The sequence below is a fragment of the Gekko japonicus genome, unplaced genomic scaffold (assembly GCF_001447785.1).
Source record: "Gekko japonicus isolate JY-2015 unplaced genomic scaffold, Gekko_japonicus_V1.1 scaffold1133, whole genome shotgun sequence".
NCBI lineage: Eukaryota > Metazoa > Chordata > Lepidosauria > Squamata > Gekkonidae > Gekko > Gekko japonicus.
The window spans coordinates 231,389-249,636 of NW_015162514.1; the positions used below are offsets into that span (position 1 = coordinate 231,389).

The 18,248-nt window shown below is 51.0% G+C and overlaps 1 protein-coding gene across 1 annotated transcript in view; it reads right to left on the reverse strand.

Moving 5' to 3' along the window:
* The window catches only part of ATAD3A (ATPase family, AAA domain containing 3A), a 59,823-nt gene that overhangs the window by 11,875 nt on the left and 29,700 nt on the right, over nt 1–18,248 (reverse strand). The window contains exons 11-15 of the mRNA XM_015406192.1: nt 15,127–15,251; nt 12,487–12,538; nt 11,278–11,348; nt 6,139–6,306; nt 3,160–3,268 (exon numbers count right to left, since the gene is read on the reverse strand). Of these exons, the coding sequence (XP_015261678.1) occupies nt 3,160–3,268; nt 6,139–6,306; nt 11,278–11,348; nt 12,487–12,538; nt 15,127–15,251 (525 nt within the window). The remainder of the gene's footprint in view (nt 1–3,159; nt 3,269–6,138; nt 6,307–11,277; nt 11,349–12,486; nt 12,539–15,126; nt 15,252–18,248) is intronic.

Consider the following 18,248-nt stretch of genomic DNA (forward strand, 5'->3'; position numbering starts at 1 on the left):
ACAGCTCTGAGAGAACTGGTGACTGACCCAAGGTCACACCAGCAGTTGCATGTGGAGGAGTGGGGAATCAAACCCGGTTCTCTCAGATTAAAGGCTAGGTTTAAATCTAGTCCTCTCCTTGGCAAGCTAGTTTTCTCAGTACGGGGAATGTTTTCCTTCCATATGGAGGAACCGGCAGTTACCCGCAGTGGTACAGTCCAGACTCAACTAGCCCAACTATGAAGGAAGACAGATTTAAGCAGCTAAGGAATTACTTAAGCAGCTAAGGAATTATTTTGTAACTCGAATTTATTGGCACGTTTTTGGAACGAGGCAGGAAATACCTGGATCTTAACTGTGTGACTTGGCTAAAGGCTTTCAGGTATGCGATGTGTTCAGAAACACCGGTTATCTTGTAGCTTGGAAATATACTAGAAAGCATCTGAAATCCTTGCTGGTGACAAGATTCAACCTGGCCTACATGGGCAGCAGAACAAGGCAGCAGAATCCTGAAGTCCTACATTAGACCGTACCACTTCAAGGCAGGAAGGTAGTTTTTAAATGCTTCTCATACAACCACGATATTCCTGCCATATAGAAAACTAGCACCACAGGCAGTGAGGCCAGTCTGTTCCCTGATGTACTGATTTTCTAGCTGCAGTGACTTTCCCACCAAATCTCTGCATGGTGTTTTTTTTAAAAGGCATGCCAGAGCAACAGTTACAGAGGACCCAACCTGCCTGCACCTTTTTGAGCAAAGTTTTCTACTGGCAGGGATTTTTATAACACACTGGAGTGTTAAAAATGAAAGATGACCCCTCTACCTTCGATCAGAATATTTATTTACTCAGATATAACCCCCTATTCTCCCTAAGGGGGACCTCAAGGCACCATGCAGCTCCATCCTGCCCCCCTCCATTTTCTCCCCCCAACAACCACCCTGCGAGGTGGGTTAGGCTGAGACCGTTACGCTTTCACATAGTTTATTCATTCCGGTCTTGACGGACATGGAAAGGAGCTATAAATACCTTCCTAGTTGCTGAACCCTGGAAAAGTTATACAGGCTTTGGTCACACGGGCCGGAAAATGCACGCGCGGGGGAGGGGGGGGAGCGTGGCTGTTTGCCCCGGAGCAAAATAATGTGCGGCTGCACGATCAGACATTCCGTCGAGGTCCCGTGGTTGGGGGGAGGTGCCGATCACATGGGTTTAACCCCTTCCAGGGCTGCAGAGGAATGCAAACTGTGTCCTCCGTCCGGCCCCCTCCAGGAGGAGCTTCAGCCAGACCGTCCTCCCGCCACGCCCCCCCTGCACCTCCCCCTCTGTCGCCCGGTGCAGAGAGTTACTTTCGAGCAGGACGAGCCAGGAGTGTGTGTGTGGGGGGGGTACGGAAAAGAGGAGGGGGCTCTGCGTGCGCGCATGCGTGTCCAGGGAGGGTGAACAGGGAAGGCTCCGGATAAGCAGCAGCCGGGAGAAGCAGTGCAGCAGCCGGAAAGCCCCCCCAGGTCTCCTTAGAAGTAAGCCATGCACCGCGGGAGGGAGGGACGGAGCGTCGTCGTGCCAAGCCGTGGCCGTCCTAGGGTGGCCACCAATGCGCCCTCTAAGCTGCAGAGTCTTGCGAGCAAAAATCCGGTGAGCTCCTGGCATTAAAGTGGTGAGCGAGCCATTTGGCCGCTGCATCAATCAGTTTGCTCTGGAGCCACATCCCTTCCTGAGCAGAGACAAAAAACGTGTGAACCGGAAACGCGATCAGACGCCCGCCCTTGCCCCGCGGTTTCCGAAAACTAGTACCTCGGAGGTACTAGTTTTTTAAGCTGCATCTTCGGCGGGAAGCCTCAGATTCGCCACGGGAGCTCTGCGCTTCCCAGATGTTGCGGTGTGATTGCGCCCGGAAAATCCGCCTATGTCCCGTCTCTGTAGCGTGGCCAAATCTCCGTGTGACTGCAGCCACAGTTGCCTTTCTGCTTTGAAACTTCAACCCTATCTTCAGTCCAATAAAGGGCCAGAAACTTGCTACTTCCTTTATATTTCAATGAAAAACGAGATCCTCCAGAATTTGAATACTGCCCCCCCCAATTAAATTTTTATAGCTGTGATGCATACGTAACTTAAAACAAGAATAAGCGGTGGATTTCTAAAAGCCCAGCATTTATAGTTGAAAAGTAATTACCACAGTGCTAGGTGTTCTGGAATTGTCTCTATGGCAGGGGTCCCTAACACCTTTGAGCCCATGGGCACTTTTGGAATTCTGACATACAGTGTGTTGGGTGCAGGCACAACATGGCTGCCTCAGGAGGCGGAGCCAGCCACAGCTTAACTTCCATCACGCGGTGCAGATCCTGGTGCTGTGGTGGCAGCGGCTGCCAAAGCAATGCTAAAAAAAATCTGCACAGCCAAGCAAATTTCCAGTAGCCAATTAGAAGCCTTGCTGGGCGAAAGCCCCACCCACTTTAAAAAACAAACAAACAAACTGGGCAGGCACAGGGAAAGGTATTGGTGGGACCCAGGGCGCCCATGGCCACCATGTTGCGGACCCCCGGCTCTACAGATTCAAGAGATTTTTAATTTCTCATTAATGGGAAGGTCTGCTGCTTGAGTTGAAAACAGATTCCCCTAATCTTCGGGTGTACATCAGTTTGATTACCATATGGAGGTAGAAAAGAAGAAGAGGAGATTGGAGCTATACCCTGCCCTTCACAACCGGAAGGAGTCTCAGAGCGGCTTACAATCTCATTTCCCTTCCCCTCCCCACAACAGGCACCCCGTGAGGTAGGTGGGGCTGAGAGAGCTCTGTCTCATGAACTGCCCTTGAGAGAACAGCTCTGAGAGAACTTGTGACTGACCCAAGGTCACACCAGCAGCTGCACGTGGAGGATTGGGGAATCAAACTCGATTCTCCCAGATTAAACTCTGCGCACTTAACTGGCTTTTTGCACGTGCTTGGAAGACTCGAGAGTCTGCCCTCCCTAGAGCTAGCTACCCTAGAAAAACTCTGCCTGTCTGGGATCGGAACTGGGTCGAAGGCCACACTCAGAGGCTCTGTGGTTCTGACAGAATTTGGCTCTTCAAACGCAACAGCGTCCAATAAGAGCTGAAGACACACCCACCAATCAAATCCACAGCTCCCCTCTGGGAGCACGCCTTTTCCTCCACTGCTTCCTGTCGAGGATTTTGATCTTACCTGCCAGGCCACGGCGAGCTGTGAGATCTCTCGGCCAGACATGCCTTCCGTCAGCTTGGCGATCTCTGAGCACTTTTTGCCGTAGTCAAACTGGGCGAGCTTCAGGCGCCTGGAACAGGCAAATGCACACGTGTCAGTGAGAAGTGGGACCACAGCAGGAAAGAGGCCTGGTTTCAGGGTGGAGCGGGAGGCTTAAGTCAAGGGAACCTCCGCTGGCTTTCACTCTGTGAAAATGGATTCAGAGGGCAGCCATTTTGCTCTGTGGTAGAAAAGTGAGATACAAGTCTGGCAGCACTTTGGAGACCAACAAGTGTTTCAGGATATAGGCTTTTGATAGTCGAAGCTCACTTCATCAGATACAAAGGAGCTCTGACTCTTGGACGCTTATACCTCAAAAATCTGGTTGGTTTCTAAGGTGCTACTCAACAGCCCGTGCAGCAACGATGATGTTCTTGTTCGAGTAATGTGGTTGAATCAATTACACACATACTCTTACATTGTGAATATTACCAAGAAGAAAGACGCCACATACTTACTCCTCTACTTTCCAGATTTAAGCCGTTGCAATATTATGTTGATTTTAACCCTGAAATTCTTTGGATATACCTTTTAGAAGACAATCAAAAACCTGTGTCTTATGCGGTGGCAAGGTTTTGTGCCCTGGCTCTTAGGAAACGTAACTATTTGTCTAAGAAAATGCTAAAGGCTGAAGTATAAATTTTACTTGTGCTGTGATTTTAATCTCTATGTATTAGTGTCAAAACTATATTTTAACCTTGCTGGTCTCGACCGTAATAAATCTGAATAGATAACGACTGGATTCGAATCCAGCTCTGTGAAACAATCTGAGAAGATCAGAAGGATTTGGGAGCCAGGTCTGAGAGGATGCAGGCTCTCAAACAGAAGTATGATTAAAAACAAAAAGATTGGCCTGTGCAATTAATGCCTATTTGCTCGAATAATTCAGGTGGGTACCGTGTTGGTCTGAATCAACAGGATAAAGTTTTGCGTCCAGTGGCACCTTTAAGACCAATGAAGTTTAATTCTGGGTATAAGCTCCTGTGCGCATGCGTGTATCTCAAGAAGTGCACATGCGCACAAAAGCTTGTATCCAGAATTAAACTTTGTTGGTCTTAAAGGTGCCAACTGGACTCAAACTTTGTTCTGTTGCTCTAATAATTATTATTGGTACTACGAATCCCTTTCTGTCTTCAAGAATATCTTTGACTCAATTTGTTGTGAGCTCGCTTGCTTTGGGGAGGGCGGAATAAAAATCCCTAAATAAATAAATAAATGTAGTGCATCTGTTGCAGCAAAACATCCAAAATACCTGGGTACATTTTGTTTCTTCCATTTTCAGTCATTAAAAAAAAAACTGAATGGAGATCACAGACCATCTATTTAAACACATGCTTATATAAGCATATGCATATACAATCAATATTATCAACATAATTTTTTACATGTATGGATTTTGTCCTACCCGTACTACTCTGTCTTACCAAAGAGTGCTGGACAGTGAACAGGAGTTTTTCATGTCATAGCCAGATGTGACTGCTTAGCGTGGTGTCACAGGTAAAAGCACTGGACCAAGGCCGTGAAGAGCTGGGTTTAAATTCTCCATCCGGCCTTAAGCTCTTTGGATGAACGTGAGCCAATCACGCAGAGTCCCTCACCGGGTTACTGCGAGGACAGACTGATATGTGTGTGATAGACAGCATGTTCAGAATGCCAGACTAAGACCTCTATCTGTCTCATAAGTCCACATGGGCGCAAAGGCCAGGCATTTTCAATTGCACGCTTATATTTTCATTGCACAGACGCATACACGTCATACGTTATATATGTGCGTGTACACGTACGCATAGACACGAGATCCAGGATTAGCTCTTTCCATCTTCTCTTTCAATCTCTTGAAATCCCTCTCCTTTTCAGAGCACTCCATCCCCTACGGCTTTTGCCCATGCGGATCCCACAATCTCCTGACGCAGCCTTTCTGCAGTGTTCCCTCTGAGCTGAGTGAGTGTGAGCTAGCTCACAGTTCTTTAGCCTCCGGCTCACACATTTCTGTCTTCGCTCAGGAAGGAGCGCTCCAGAGCAAACTGATTTAGGCAGTGCCCAAACCGCTCGCTTGCAACTTTAATGCCGGTAGCTCAGAAAATAGAATTTTTGCTCACAAGACTCCACAGTTTAAGGGAAGCATCTTCTGGTGTTCCGACGGGAGCCCCCTCTCCCCCGACAGCTAGTAAGACACAGCCCACATGACAATCCTTCTCTCTGCATCAACGGCGCATCTCCCAACGACGGAACATTTTACTAGCAGTGGATAAAGGGGAAATGAGAGACTACAGCATGTCAGCAAGCTGCCAATAGGTTTCCTTATACTCTGTGTATACTCTTATGTTTCACTGTGCTCTGTGTATGTTCTTATGTGTCCCTATTCCCTGGGTATGCGCTTGCGTGCTTTCACTTTCCCATGTATGACGGTTTATGCGCTTAATTGCCTAGTTGCAGGAACGTCCGTATCTCTCAAGGCCACAGGTGGTTGCTGGCGGGTAGTAGCTTGGGTGATCTCATGGCATTATCCATGAGAAGCAGGATGTTATGATTAAGTAGGAACGTTGCTTCCCAGGCTCAATGGCGCGCGCGGGAAGACCCGCAATTGGGCCTCAGCTTTTTGAATTTACTATAATCTATTGGGATCCAAGTTTATGCCTTATTCTGAACAGTGATCCTGTTATGCACCTATTGCTTCAAATAAAGGAAAAACTTTTCTACAAGTGTGTTCTTCGTTGATGCGATGGGAGTCTGACACAGCGACGACTTCGTGGGCACGGGGCTCTCTGGAAGCATCAGCGAGCTCCCAGGGCACTCTGGGGCTCTCCGAAAGAGGGAAAGAACAGAGCCGAGCTGGCCTCTCGTGCTTGCCCCCCCTTCCCCGTCAAATCCCCCCCCCCGATATGTACGCGAATGACTCACTGCTTGCCCTCCGTGGCCGGCTTCAGGACGTGCTTGTCGAAGTACATCCGGACCAGGCGCTCCCTCTCCTCTAAGCCCGGCAGCTTGAAGTGAACCATTTCGTCGATCCGGTCGTTGATGGCCCAGTCGAACTGCTCCGGCTGGTTACTGGCTAAGACCAGCATGAACCTGGGGAAGAGGGAGGAACGGGGGACGGTGAGGTGTGGCTGCTGAGCCCCCCCTACCAAGAAACCTCTCTTATCGAGCCATGCCCATCTTCACCCAGCCAAGCCCAGCTGGCTACACGGCATCCCGACAGCGTCACGTTCGCTTTGTGGGCGCTCTCGGGGAGACGGCGAAGCAAACCGGCCCTGAAGCCAGAGGAATCGCTCTTCTTCTGGAAAACCTGGCTCTGCTGAGCACCGCCCCAAACAGCCTGCTAAAGATCTCGCCCCTCCGCCCCGACCGCCGAGGCACTGCCGGCAACATTCTCAAGCTCTTTGCAGCCCATCGGGGCTGGAGACCTGCTTTGCGAGAAGAAGACGAGATCCCCGGGTACCTGGATTCTGCACCAGACAGCCCCGTTCTGCGCTTTCCCCTGCAGAACAGTGGCGCAAACCCGGCCTTGCTTAAGAGCGCGAATTAAGCCTTGCACATGTGCCTTTGGGTGCTGTTCTTTCATCTCCTCTTCTTCCCCAACGCTCCCAAGCCCGTACCTTTAACAACTCCAAGATTGGGACCAGTGTTCCCTCTAAGCTGAGTTGGTGTGAGCTGGTTCACAGTTTTTTAGCCTCCAGCTCACACATTTTTTGTCTTCGCTAAAGAAGGAGGGCTCCAGAGCAAACTAATTTACGCAGGAGCCAGATCGCTCCCTCAGAACTTTAATGCCAGGAGCTCACAACGTAGAGTTTGTGCTCACAAGACTCCACAGCTTAGAGGGAGCATTGATTGGGATGTGGAAATCACCCAGGAGGGCTGGCTTCATCCTCCCTTCAATGAGCTGGGTGCCTCTTTCCCCCCTTCCCTCTGCCGGCTTTATTTTGAGGCGCCGAAGGTGCTCTTCATTTAATGGAGCATTATGATTCTGAACAGCCTGATTCTGAACAGATTCTGAAATAGCGACGTCCCTGCCATCCGCTGAGAGACAGACCCTGCGGGGGGGGGGGGGGGGGGGGGGGCAGAAGACAGCAACTTCCCACATGGGTCGGCAACTGGAAACTCTGCCGCTGCCCTAGCGCCTGGATGTCAGCACAGAGTAGACTCTGCCTGATGCTAGAATTGTGACTTGCTCGAGATCACGCAGTGAAGTCGCACCACGGACTGGGAATTCTGAACCCAGGTTCCCCAGATTCTAGTCTGACAACTGTGTGGAATTCGCTGCCAGAGGAGGCAGTGATGCCCACAGGCAAAGATGGCTTTAAAAGGGGGCTGGACAGATTCACAGAGGAGAGGCCCATCGCTGGCTACTACCCATGGTAAATAAAGGGAACCTCCATATTCAGAGGAAGTCAAACTCTGAATCCTGGTGCCAGGAAGTAACATCAGGGGAAGGCCTTGGTGTCTATGCCCTGTTGCTGGCCCTCCATAGGAACTGGTTGGCCACTGTGTGAGACAGGAGGCTGGATTAGATGGACCACTGGTCTGATCCAGCAGGGCTCTTCTGATGTTCTTATGAAGGCCTCAGCGTCTATGCCCTGTTGCTGGCCCTCCAGAGGAACTGGTTGGCCACTGTGAGACAGGAGGCTGGACTAGACGGACCACTGGTCTGATCCAGCAGGGCTCAATTTTATGTTCTTATGAAGGCCTCAGCATCTATGCCCCGTTGTTGGTCCTCCAGAGGAGCTGGTTGGCCACTGTGTGAGACAGGAGGCTGGACTAGATGGAGTCTGATCCAGCAGGGCTCTTCTCATGTGGTTCTTTACATTGGTGTACTGCCTTCCTGCCTCCAACATACTTCTTCCTGTAGCATTTAAAATATGTGCTTCTGTTAGGGATGAGCACACATTCCCCATTTCCTCTCTTCTTCATATTCTTTTATCAACAGTTTGGGTTCTTTGCTTTCCGCTGTTGGATTGACAAAGGGGCATTTGGTACTGTGTACTGAAGCCCTTTTTTGTATGAAATTTATACCTACAATATACGGTCTGATCCAGCAGGGCTTTTCTCATGTGGTTCTCCACATTGAGGTACTGCCTTCCTACCTCCAACATACTTCTTCCTGTAGTATTTAAAATATGTGCTTCTGTTAGGGATGAGCACACGTTCCCCATTTCCTCTCTTCTTCATAGTCTTTTATCAACAGTTTGGGTTCTTTGCTTTCCGCTGTTGGATGTACAGAGGGGCATTTGGTACTGTGTACTGAAGCCCTTTTTTGTATGAAATTTATACCTACAATATACAATGCTTATTTATTGATGCCCCAAATTAAGTTGTTCAACGCACACATTTTACGGGGGAAATATGGCACAAGGAGAGAGAAAATGGCACACTGTGAATCCAGTCTGGTTAGGGGAGAAGCAAAATTAAGAAAGGGGATTTTTCACGAAGCGGTGAGTGTGAAAAAATCTGAAATCTTTACTGTGTATGGATATAACCAGTGTTCCCTCTAAGCTGAGTTAGTGTGAGCTAGCTCACAGGTTTTTAGCCTCCGGCTCACACATTTTTGTCCTAGCTCAGGAAGGAGGGCTCCAGAGCAAACTAATTTATGCAGCAGCCAAATCACTCGCTCCCAACTTTAATGACTTAACGAGCCAGTTTGGTTTAGTGGTTAAGTGCGCGGACTCTAATCTGGAAGAACCGGGTTTGATTCCCCACTCCTCCACTTGCAGCTGCTGAATGACCTTGGGCAAGCCATAGTTCTGTCAGAGCTGCTCTTGAAAGGGCTGGTCTTGAAAACAGCTCTCTCAGCTCCACCTACCTCACAGGGTGTCTGTCGCGGGGAGGGGAAGGGAAAGGCGTCTGTAAGCCGTTCTGAGACTCCGAGTGAAGGGCGGGGTATAAATCCAATCTCTTCTCCTTCTTCTTCTAATGCCAGGAGCTCACAAAGTAGAATTTTTGCTCACAAGACAGCTTAGAGGGAGCATTAGATATAACTCCCATCCACAACCGAGGTAAGGTTGGCTGTGCATGTCGCTTGGACCCTGTGCTGAAATACGCAACCAGCACAGCTTATTTAAGTGCCTCATTTTGGTCAATTTACTTCTCAGACTGGATAAAAACCTGACAAGTAAAATGTGGGCGTTAAAGAGGCACGTCAGCCTTCAAAAACAGACGCATAATACGAGCTGCGAAAAAACTTGTTTGTGTGAGCTTCCCCCTCCCAGTTAAGAGCCTTTGAGGGACTCCGTCTCAGAAATTGGTGGCCATTTTCGTACGACGACGAGGCAGCCATTTTGAATGTGACCCACAGCTCCAGTAAAAACAGTACGCATCAGGGACCGGGCCTCCTCAGCAGGCTTGCTGGAAGCGTGAAATTGGCCACATAAAGACGAGCACTCGCTCGACAGTGGGTAGAATTGCCCGTTAACTGGCCTCCTGAGAGACTTGTTGGCGGATTTACATGCGCTTATTGCGGCGTCAGGCGATCGGAGCCAATTCCCTGTTTTGTCAGCACAACTTGCCTTCGTCTGAGGAAACCGAAGCTGTTAAAGATTTCAACTGACGTGAAGAGCTGGATTTTTCCAGAATACTTCACGCAGGGGGTGGGGGCCAGGATGAGGCCCAAAATGGCCCATCTACAGTCATGCTTGGATAAGATGATGGGTGTCTACGAAACCCCAGAACGAGCAGAGAACTCTGCCTCTCTGGACCTGAAGCGGGCATTGTGAAAGTTCATTTGATTAAAAAAAACCAACTGTCACAAAGCAGAAATGAGTGGATGGGACTGAATACATACACAAAGCTGCTGTATACTGAATCAGACCTTTGGTCCATCAAAGTCAGTATTGTCTACTCTGACTGGCAGCGGCTCTCCAAGGTCTCCTGGTCCTTTCAACTGGGGATGCTCAGGATCGAACGAACCGAGGACCTTCTGCATGCCAAGCAGAGGCTCTTCCACTGAGCCACAGACCCTCCCCCAAACAGGAATCTACCTGATACTGAATCAGACCCTTGGTCTATCGAAGCCAGTATTGTCTATTCAGACTGCCAGTGGCTCCCCAGGGTCTCAGGAAGAGGTCTTTTATATCACCTACGGTCTGGTCCTTTTAACTGGAGATGCCAGGGATTGAACCTGGGACCTTCTGCATGCAAAGCAGAGGCTCTTCCACTGAACCACAGTCTTTCCCCCAAAGAGAGCTCAGAGACAAAGCGAAGGGTGTATGAACATACAAAACTGCCTTCTACAGAGCCAGATAACTCTGACATGGAGGTTCCATTTGTCAATAACAACAACAACAACAAATAATGCAGGGCTATTTTGGGGCAGGAACGCACAGGAACGGAGTTCCGGCTGGCTCCCAAGTTGGCCACACCCAGCAGGAACTCATTAGCATAACAGGCCACACCCAACAGCAGGAACTCATTAGGATTGGCTACATTAGGGGTGTGTGGCCTAACATGCAAAGGAGTTCCTGCTACAAAAAAAGCCCTGGGTTTTGACAACAAACAAGGTAAACAGAATAAGAAGCAAAAGGTGGGTGTGGCTGGATGACCACAGTAACATGGGGGGGTGGCCTAATATGCTCATGAGCTGTGTTGTCAGGGGTGTGGCCTAATAGGCTAATGAGTTTCTGCTGTTGCGTGTGGCCTATTATGCTAATGAGTTCCCGCTGGGCTTTTTCTACAGAACAAGCCCTGATTAGATATATATCCTGCCCTTCACTCAGAGTCTCAGGGCGGCTTACAAACAACAACAACAACAAATAATAATTAGATCTATATCCTGCCCTTCACTCAGAGACTCAGGGCGGCTTACAATCTCTTTCCTTTCCTCTTCCTACACCTTGTGAGGTAGGTGGGGCTGAGGGAAAGAACTGCTCTGGAGAGAACAGCTCTGAAAGAACTTGCGACTGGCCCAAGGTCACCCAGCTGGCTGCATGTGGAAGAGTGGCGAATCAAACCCAGTTCTCCAGCTCTTAACCACTACACCAAGCTGGCTCAACTAGCTGTTGATGGACCTTCTCCACCCTGAACGTGTCCCCTTGAAAGCCGCTTGCTTACTTGTTACTGTGCTGTCCTGTCCGGTGAAGGAAGGCATTCAGTGTGGCTCTCAGGTCTTCGCTGATCTTCTCCTGCAAGAAATAACATTCCGTTTCAGGCTATTTCACAGCTGAAAGACCTTTCTAAATGCAAAGTTCCCAAGAACGAGCGTGTTCTGAAGAAAAGGGAATATCTGACTGCGAACTCAAAGTAACAGGCAAAGTTCTCCTCTGCTTTCTCCTCACAACGGCCCTGTGAGGTAGGTTAGTTCAAAAATGTGTGTGGCTGGCCCAGGCTCCATCAGGGAGCTTCAGGGAAGACCTGGAATTCGAACCCAGTGCCTCCTTGGTCCTAGCCCAATCCTTTAAATCCTCTTTTATATATCAGAACAAAACAATACTTTAATCAGCAATACTGAGGGCTAGCAGCAAAAGCAAACTGGGTAATGGTTCTTGCAAAACCAATTGCCATTCACTTTTTAAAAACCTCCATATCCAGGGGCTGCAAAACCTCTGACTACCAGCACTAGGAGGCAATATCAAAGGCCTGTACACCATTTGCTGGCCCTCCAGGGCAACTGGTTGACCACTGCACGAAACAAAATGCCGGCTGAGACACTTTGTGCAGTTTGCTTTGCTGTAGATCATCCAACAACCCTGTAAGGTAGGATGCTTATTTTTGTACCCACCCGGCACATAGTGCCGATACGGGGGACTGAGTTGACAGAGAGCGGCTTGTTCAAGGCCAAACCACAAATTGGTGACCAAGGCGATGTTTGAACCAGGGACTTCCTGACCCTGAAGCTTGAGCCACTATGAGACACGGGGGGGGGGGGGGGGGGGGGAGGAGAATCGGGAGGAAAAATCCCACCACTGCCTTCTGTTCCATGGCCAACGTCTGGGAATTTACGGCAGGAATCAGCCACTGCGTCCCGGGCTGGGCCGGATCAGGGTGTAAGCTTGGCCCTCCGCAGAGAGGAGTAGAGACACGTCCCCGCTTGGCAGCTCTAACTCCATTTACTTCTGTGATTAACTGACCACGAAGGCTAAGTTGGCCATTCCGAGGCCCTTAATGACGGGGGCGGATGGCAGCCTTTTGTGCGCTTCTAATGCCTTCGGCCTGCTGGGGCCAACTCATCAGGTTCGATGAGAGTGCTGCCGTGGCCGGGGCTGGCCTGGCAGTGTGTACGGCCGCCTGGGGACGGGAGGAGGAGGCCGCCGAAGCCCTTACCGTGGCCCGCTTCCGTAGGAACGCATCAGCTTCGTCCACGAACAGCAGGAGGCTGGGAAGGAAAAGAGGAAAAGCCACGTGAGGCGAGGGATGGGTCAAACGAGGGCGAGCGGGAAAGCAGCCCCGGAAACCTTTCCTGCTCTCCAGATGTGCAAAAATTACCCCTTCCTTCCATACAAAGTGATCTGTCTGGGGCTTCGCTTGAGGACGATTTGGTTGTTTCGGCTGAGGCAGAATTTGTTTACTTCAATTATACCCTGCCTTCCTCTCCAATGGGGAGCCAGAACGGCTTACGGCCAGTTTGGTGTAGTGGTTAAGTGTGTGGATTCTAATCTGGGAGAACTGGGTTTGAGTCCCCGCTCCACGTGCAGCTGCTGGTGTGACCTTGGGTCAGTCATAAGTTCTTTCAGAGCTATTCTCTCAAGGGCAGTCCTCGAGAGAGCTCTGTCAGCCCCACCTACCTCACAGGGTGTCTGTCGTGGGGAGGGGAAGGGAAAGGAGTTTGTAAGCCGCTCTGAGATTTGGGTAGTGAAGGGCGGGGTATAAATCCAACCTCTTCTTCTTCCCCCCTTCTCCCTTTTATCCTCACAACAACCCTGTGAGGTAGGTTAGGGCGAGGATGTGCGCCTGGCCCGCGGTCACCCGGCGAGCTTCCTTGGCAGACTGGGGATTCGAACCTGGGTCTCCCAGACCTGAGTCTGGTGCTCTAACTACTGCACCCCATACAATGCAGCTGCTTCTCTCCTATGAGGTGGGAAATGCAGCCGATAATTCCCCGATAATTCGGCCTCCGGATCAACCCAGATCAGTGTCCCACAAGGGAAATGCGCAACACCGCTACGGAGTGGTATCCTTCGCCGAGGCTTGTTTGCAAAACGGTGGCGGCCAGGCTGCCGGTCCCATCCCCGGATGCGTGTCTTGGCTGACACGTCCCACTTCCCAGCAGACCGCAAGGCCTGTGAATAATTTAGCAAAGGCCGCCGATCCATTTTTTAAATACGCGTACTCTTCCCCAATGTTCCTCCCCCTCCTTTCTCTCTCTCTAGGTTTGCAGTAACGCAGGCCTCCAACGCCGCCAACGGAAGTTTGCCTTGCCAAGTTTTAAATATTTCATTGGACTGGTTTTTTTGTGCCTGTGCGTTCTTCCCCGGCTTTTGCTGTTGTTCAAAGCGGAAAATAGAAACGTTCGGGTGATGAATGCGCCGGAGTATCGATGTGGACGCGGGGAGAGAATGTCTGTCGGAACCCATCAGGAGGCGCATAGATCATCAATTAGCCACACTCATGGCTCGCCCCAAAGCCCTCCTTCAACCTTCTGCGTCCCACCCCAATCCCTGGAAGAGTGGCCGAAATGGCCGAAATACGACCCAGTATTGGATTTTAATGGGTAATTTGGTGGTGGTGGGAAAGAGGGCAGATGGAACGCTGGAACGCGTCACTGCTGCAGCAGGGACCGGCTTCCCTCTTGCATGGCAGGAGGAACGGCCTGACGTCAAACAGTGTACTGAGGGTTAAAGGATCTTTCTGCGCTCCCAAACAGAAAGCTGATTTTTTTTATCTCAGACGGGTATTGTCCTGACTGGCAGGAGGGCTTCCGAGATTTCAAGCTCCTTTCCCAACCCTGCGATCTGAGAAGAACATCTGAGATTGGAACCTTCGACATGCAAAGCCAGGGTCCAGCCTACCTAAGGGACCGCCTTTCCCCATATGTTCCCCCCAAGGGCACTACGCTCGGGGGCAAAACATCTTTTGGTTGTCCCAGCCCCTAGAGAAGTCAAATAGGCTGCGACCAGGGCTAGGGCTTTTTCGGCGGCGGCTCCTATCTGGTGGAACGAGCTCCCGGAGGAGATCAGGGCTCTGCGGGACCTTATGCAGTTCCGCAGGGCCTGCAAGACAGAGCTCTTCCGCCAGGCTTTTGAGTAGGAGCCGCCACCAGCACTGTACCATCACCGTGCTGCCATTCTTTGGCAATGCGAACTGGCCATGAGACTGAAGATCGGACATAGCGCAGATCAAATGAGAGGAGACAGTAGAACCTCTGAAACGCTGTATTGGAGACCCTGTCTTGAATGATATTGTATGAGCACCGATTTTAAATGTAATTGATTGTTTTAATTGGTTTTATTGTTATGTATGGCATTTTGCCTCTTGTTAGCCGCCCTGAGCCCACATGGAAAGGCGGGATATAAGTCAAATAAACAAACAAATAAATAAAGCGATGCCCTCCAACCGTGGAGCAAGGGCCCTTCCCAATGAAGCTGCCTTTGATGGGAGTCACAGAACTGGTTCATCTGGCCTGATAACTGGCAAGCTTGGGTCGACTGCAACTCTTTGATGTTGTCTGCAGCAACGCCTCTTTCCGGCAGCCCCTTGCTCCTCTGCAACCGCGTCCCCGTCCTCTGCATCAGCGGCCACCCTCACCTAACCCCATCTGACCCTTACTGGCTTTCCTTGGCAATGCCCTAAATCCACACGACCTTGTTCATCCCGCTATTCAGCTGTGCGCTAGCGAAGAGTTCAAACACGTTCTTGGCAAAGACGGTGAGAGGCACGGAAGGGCAGAGGGGGCGTGGAGAAGGGGGTCGGGGCGGGAGCACACGGGGAGGGGAAGGACACCCGGCCACAGATGTGGCCACTTACCCTCTGCGACTAGTGTTTGCCCAGTCGAAGACCTTGTGCATGGCAGTAACTCCTTCCCGCCCCATGGGGGCGACGTCGCCACCGGTCATGATGGCGTAATCCATGCCAGAATGCATGGCTAATTTCTGGAGGAGGGGAGGAGAGAAAAGAAAGGAAAACGTGGCGATGATTAAAACATCCGGAAGGTCAACGGTGGTGCGTGGGGACGGATGAGCGATTCCGCGCCTCTTGGGAAGCAAATACGGAACCTCGCGTTCCAAAGGATGACAAGTCTGCATACCAAGAGGCCAATATGCTAAAAGGGCTCGGAAGAGGGCAGTGTTGGAGGTGACCCCACCAAAAGCCCAGCCTTTTCCCCTTGGTGTATGAACGTTAAGCCCAAAGCAGGTCCGGCCTGAGAGACAGTAGTATTTAACCTGCAGGCCGCCCCCAAACCCTTCCTTAAAGTCTTTTCTTTGTGCAACAGGTGGGTGACTTGTGGAACTCACTGCCACTAGATATGCTGATGGGCCACCAGCTCAGATGGATTTAAAAGGAGGTTAGACAGATTTACTGAGGAGGCGGGGCAAGGTGTACTATTAGCTCTTGGTGGCCTTATAGCCAAAGGGGATTTCTGAGATCAGGGTTCTGGGTTGGGAAATACCTGGTCATTTTGCGGGGAGATCTGCCCAGGGAAGGCGGCGTTTGGGGAGGGGGGGGACGTCGACAGCTTATAAAGCCTCACAACCACCAACCAGTGAAAGTAGGCCAGGGGCTGAGAGTTTGTGACGGGCCTGGGTCACCCACTGAACTTTCATGGTAGAAGCAGATTCGAACTCGGGTCCCCCAGGACCAATGCTCCCTCGAAGCTGTGGAGTCTTGTGAGTAAAAATCCTACTTTGTGAGAGACTGGCATTAAAGTGGTGAGCCGGCGATTTGGCGACTGCATCAACGAGACTGCTCTGGAGCCCTCCTTCCTGAGCGAAGACAAAAATGCATGAGCCGGAGGCTAGAAAACTGTGACTCAGCTTAGAGGGACTAACGCTAACTCAGCCTAGAGGGAACACTGCCCAAGACCCTAGTTCAACACTATCCACTATGCCGGGGTGCCTATGTGCTCCACGGTCCCCTATGATCCCTTTTCTGGCACTCACGTGTTCTTATTATGTAAGTGGGGCAATGTTCCCTCTAAGCTGAGTTAGTGTCAGAGGACGGCGGAAGACAGGAAGGCCTGGCGGGATCTGGTCCATGGAGTCGCGAGAAGATGGACTCGACTGTGCGACTGAACAACAACAAAGCTCACGGTTTAGCCTCCGGCTCACACGTTTATGCCTTCGCTCAGGAAGGGATATCTCCAAAGCAAACTAATTCATGCAGCAGCCAAATCGCTCGCTCGCAACTTTAAATGCCAGTCGCTCACAAAATAGAATTTTTGCTCACGAGACTCCACAGCTTAGAGGGAGCCTTGAAGCAGGGTCACATGCCCAGCAAGTCCTCTGATTGGCTGCGAGTCCTTTTTAAAATGTTACTTCAACGGCGGCGGCCACCGTGACGGAAGGATCTTCGCTGTGTGACTGGAGGGGAGCTGTGGCAACCACTGTACGGTTGGCTCCGCCTCCTGAAGCAGCCATTTTGTGGCCGTGTGGCCCACCGGACTGGGTCAGAACTCCAAAGCTGCCTACAGGCTCAAAAAGGTTGAGAACCCCTGCAGTGTACGATCTGGGGCTCTGGCCGGAGGAAAAGGGAAAGGCCGTTTAGCTATCCCTCTGACAGCCACTGGCGGACTGATCCTCCTTGGCTCCTCTGCCCAGGCCCGTAGCTACACTGGGGCATCTTGGGGCTGCCCCCCCCCCGACTTACCACCCAGCCCCCCCCACATCCCAGCCAGCTGGTTTACTTAATTTTTCACACGCTCTGCCCTTGCCCTCGCCTCTCTCTCTTGCTGCTTTTTTAAATTTTACTCTCTTGTCACTCCTGACACAGCCTGGGTATGTGTGTGTGGGGGTGGGTGCCCCCCAACTTATCTAAATGCCCCCCGAAGTCAAAAATCCTGGCTCCGGCCCTGCCTCCGCCCTCAGATCCAGGGTTCTTCTCTTCCACAACAAGGTAAAGGTTCCCTTGTTTGAAAGCCAGTCGAATCCGACTCCAGGGTTGCGGTGCTCATCTCCGTTTCAAAGCCGAAGAGCCAGCGCTGTCCGAAGACGTTTCCGTAGTCCTGTGACCGGCATGACTAAACACCGAGGCGCACGGAACGCTGTGACCTTCCCACCAAAGTGGTACCTGTTTATCTACTTGCAATTTCTTGCTTTCGAATTGCTAGGTTGGCAGGAGCTGGAACTAGAGACGGGAGCTCACTCCGTCTTGCGGCACCCGGGTCTCGAACTGCTGAACTACTGACCTTCCACAGCCTGCAGTTCAGCATCTTAACCGCTTGAGCTGCGAGTCCTTTTTAAAATGGAACCACAGTATCTCCCATCAACCCCAGTTGAGGGAAGGCATTATGGGACCTGTCCTTCCACGACAAACCCGGATGTAAAAACGTCAGCTGGCTGAGGCCTCTAGGTCCCGAGGGGGCCTCTGACTTTGCCTGTTTGCTGACGGCTCGGCCAAAATGACAAAAAGAGGACGATTCCTTCCAGGTTAGTGTGAGGCCCTGAAACTGCCTCTGTACGCAAAGTGGCATTTCACGCTTCCTCCCTGCCGGCGACGATCTCGGGGTGGTGTGTCACCCACAAGCCCATTAATGACGTCAGACTCCCTGGGGTGTGCAGGCCAGACCGGCTACACTAAAAAGCTCTGTGTGTGTGTGTGTGTGAGAGAGAGAAAACTCAGAGGTACATACATGGATATGAGTCACAAACACACACCACAGGTAACTCGGGCAACAAATATTCTCCACCGAGGAAAGCTGGATTCTACGTCCTGCATCAGTTTTGTGCATTGCTGCTCTTGCTCATCTCAGGAAGTGGTGGCGGCTACAAGCATGGACGGCTTCAAAAGGGAATTAGATAGGCATATGGAGCAGAGGTCCATCAGTGGCTATTAGCCACAAGGTATAGATAGGGGCTCTGGGGCAAGTGATGTTCTGTCATCTTGGTGCTTGGGGGGGGGGGGGTCAACATGGGGGGGGCTTTTAATTTCTT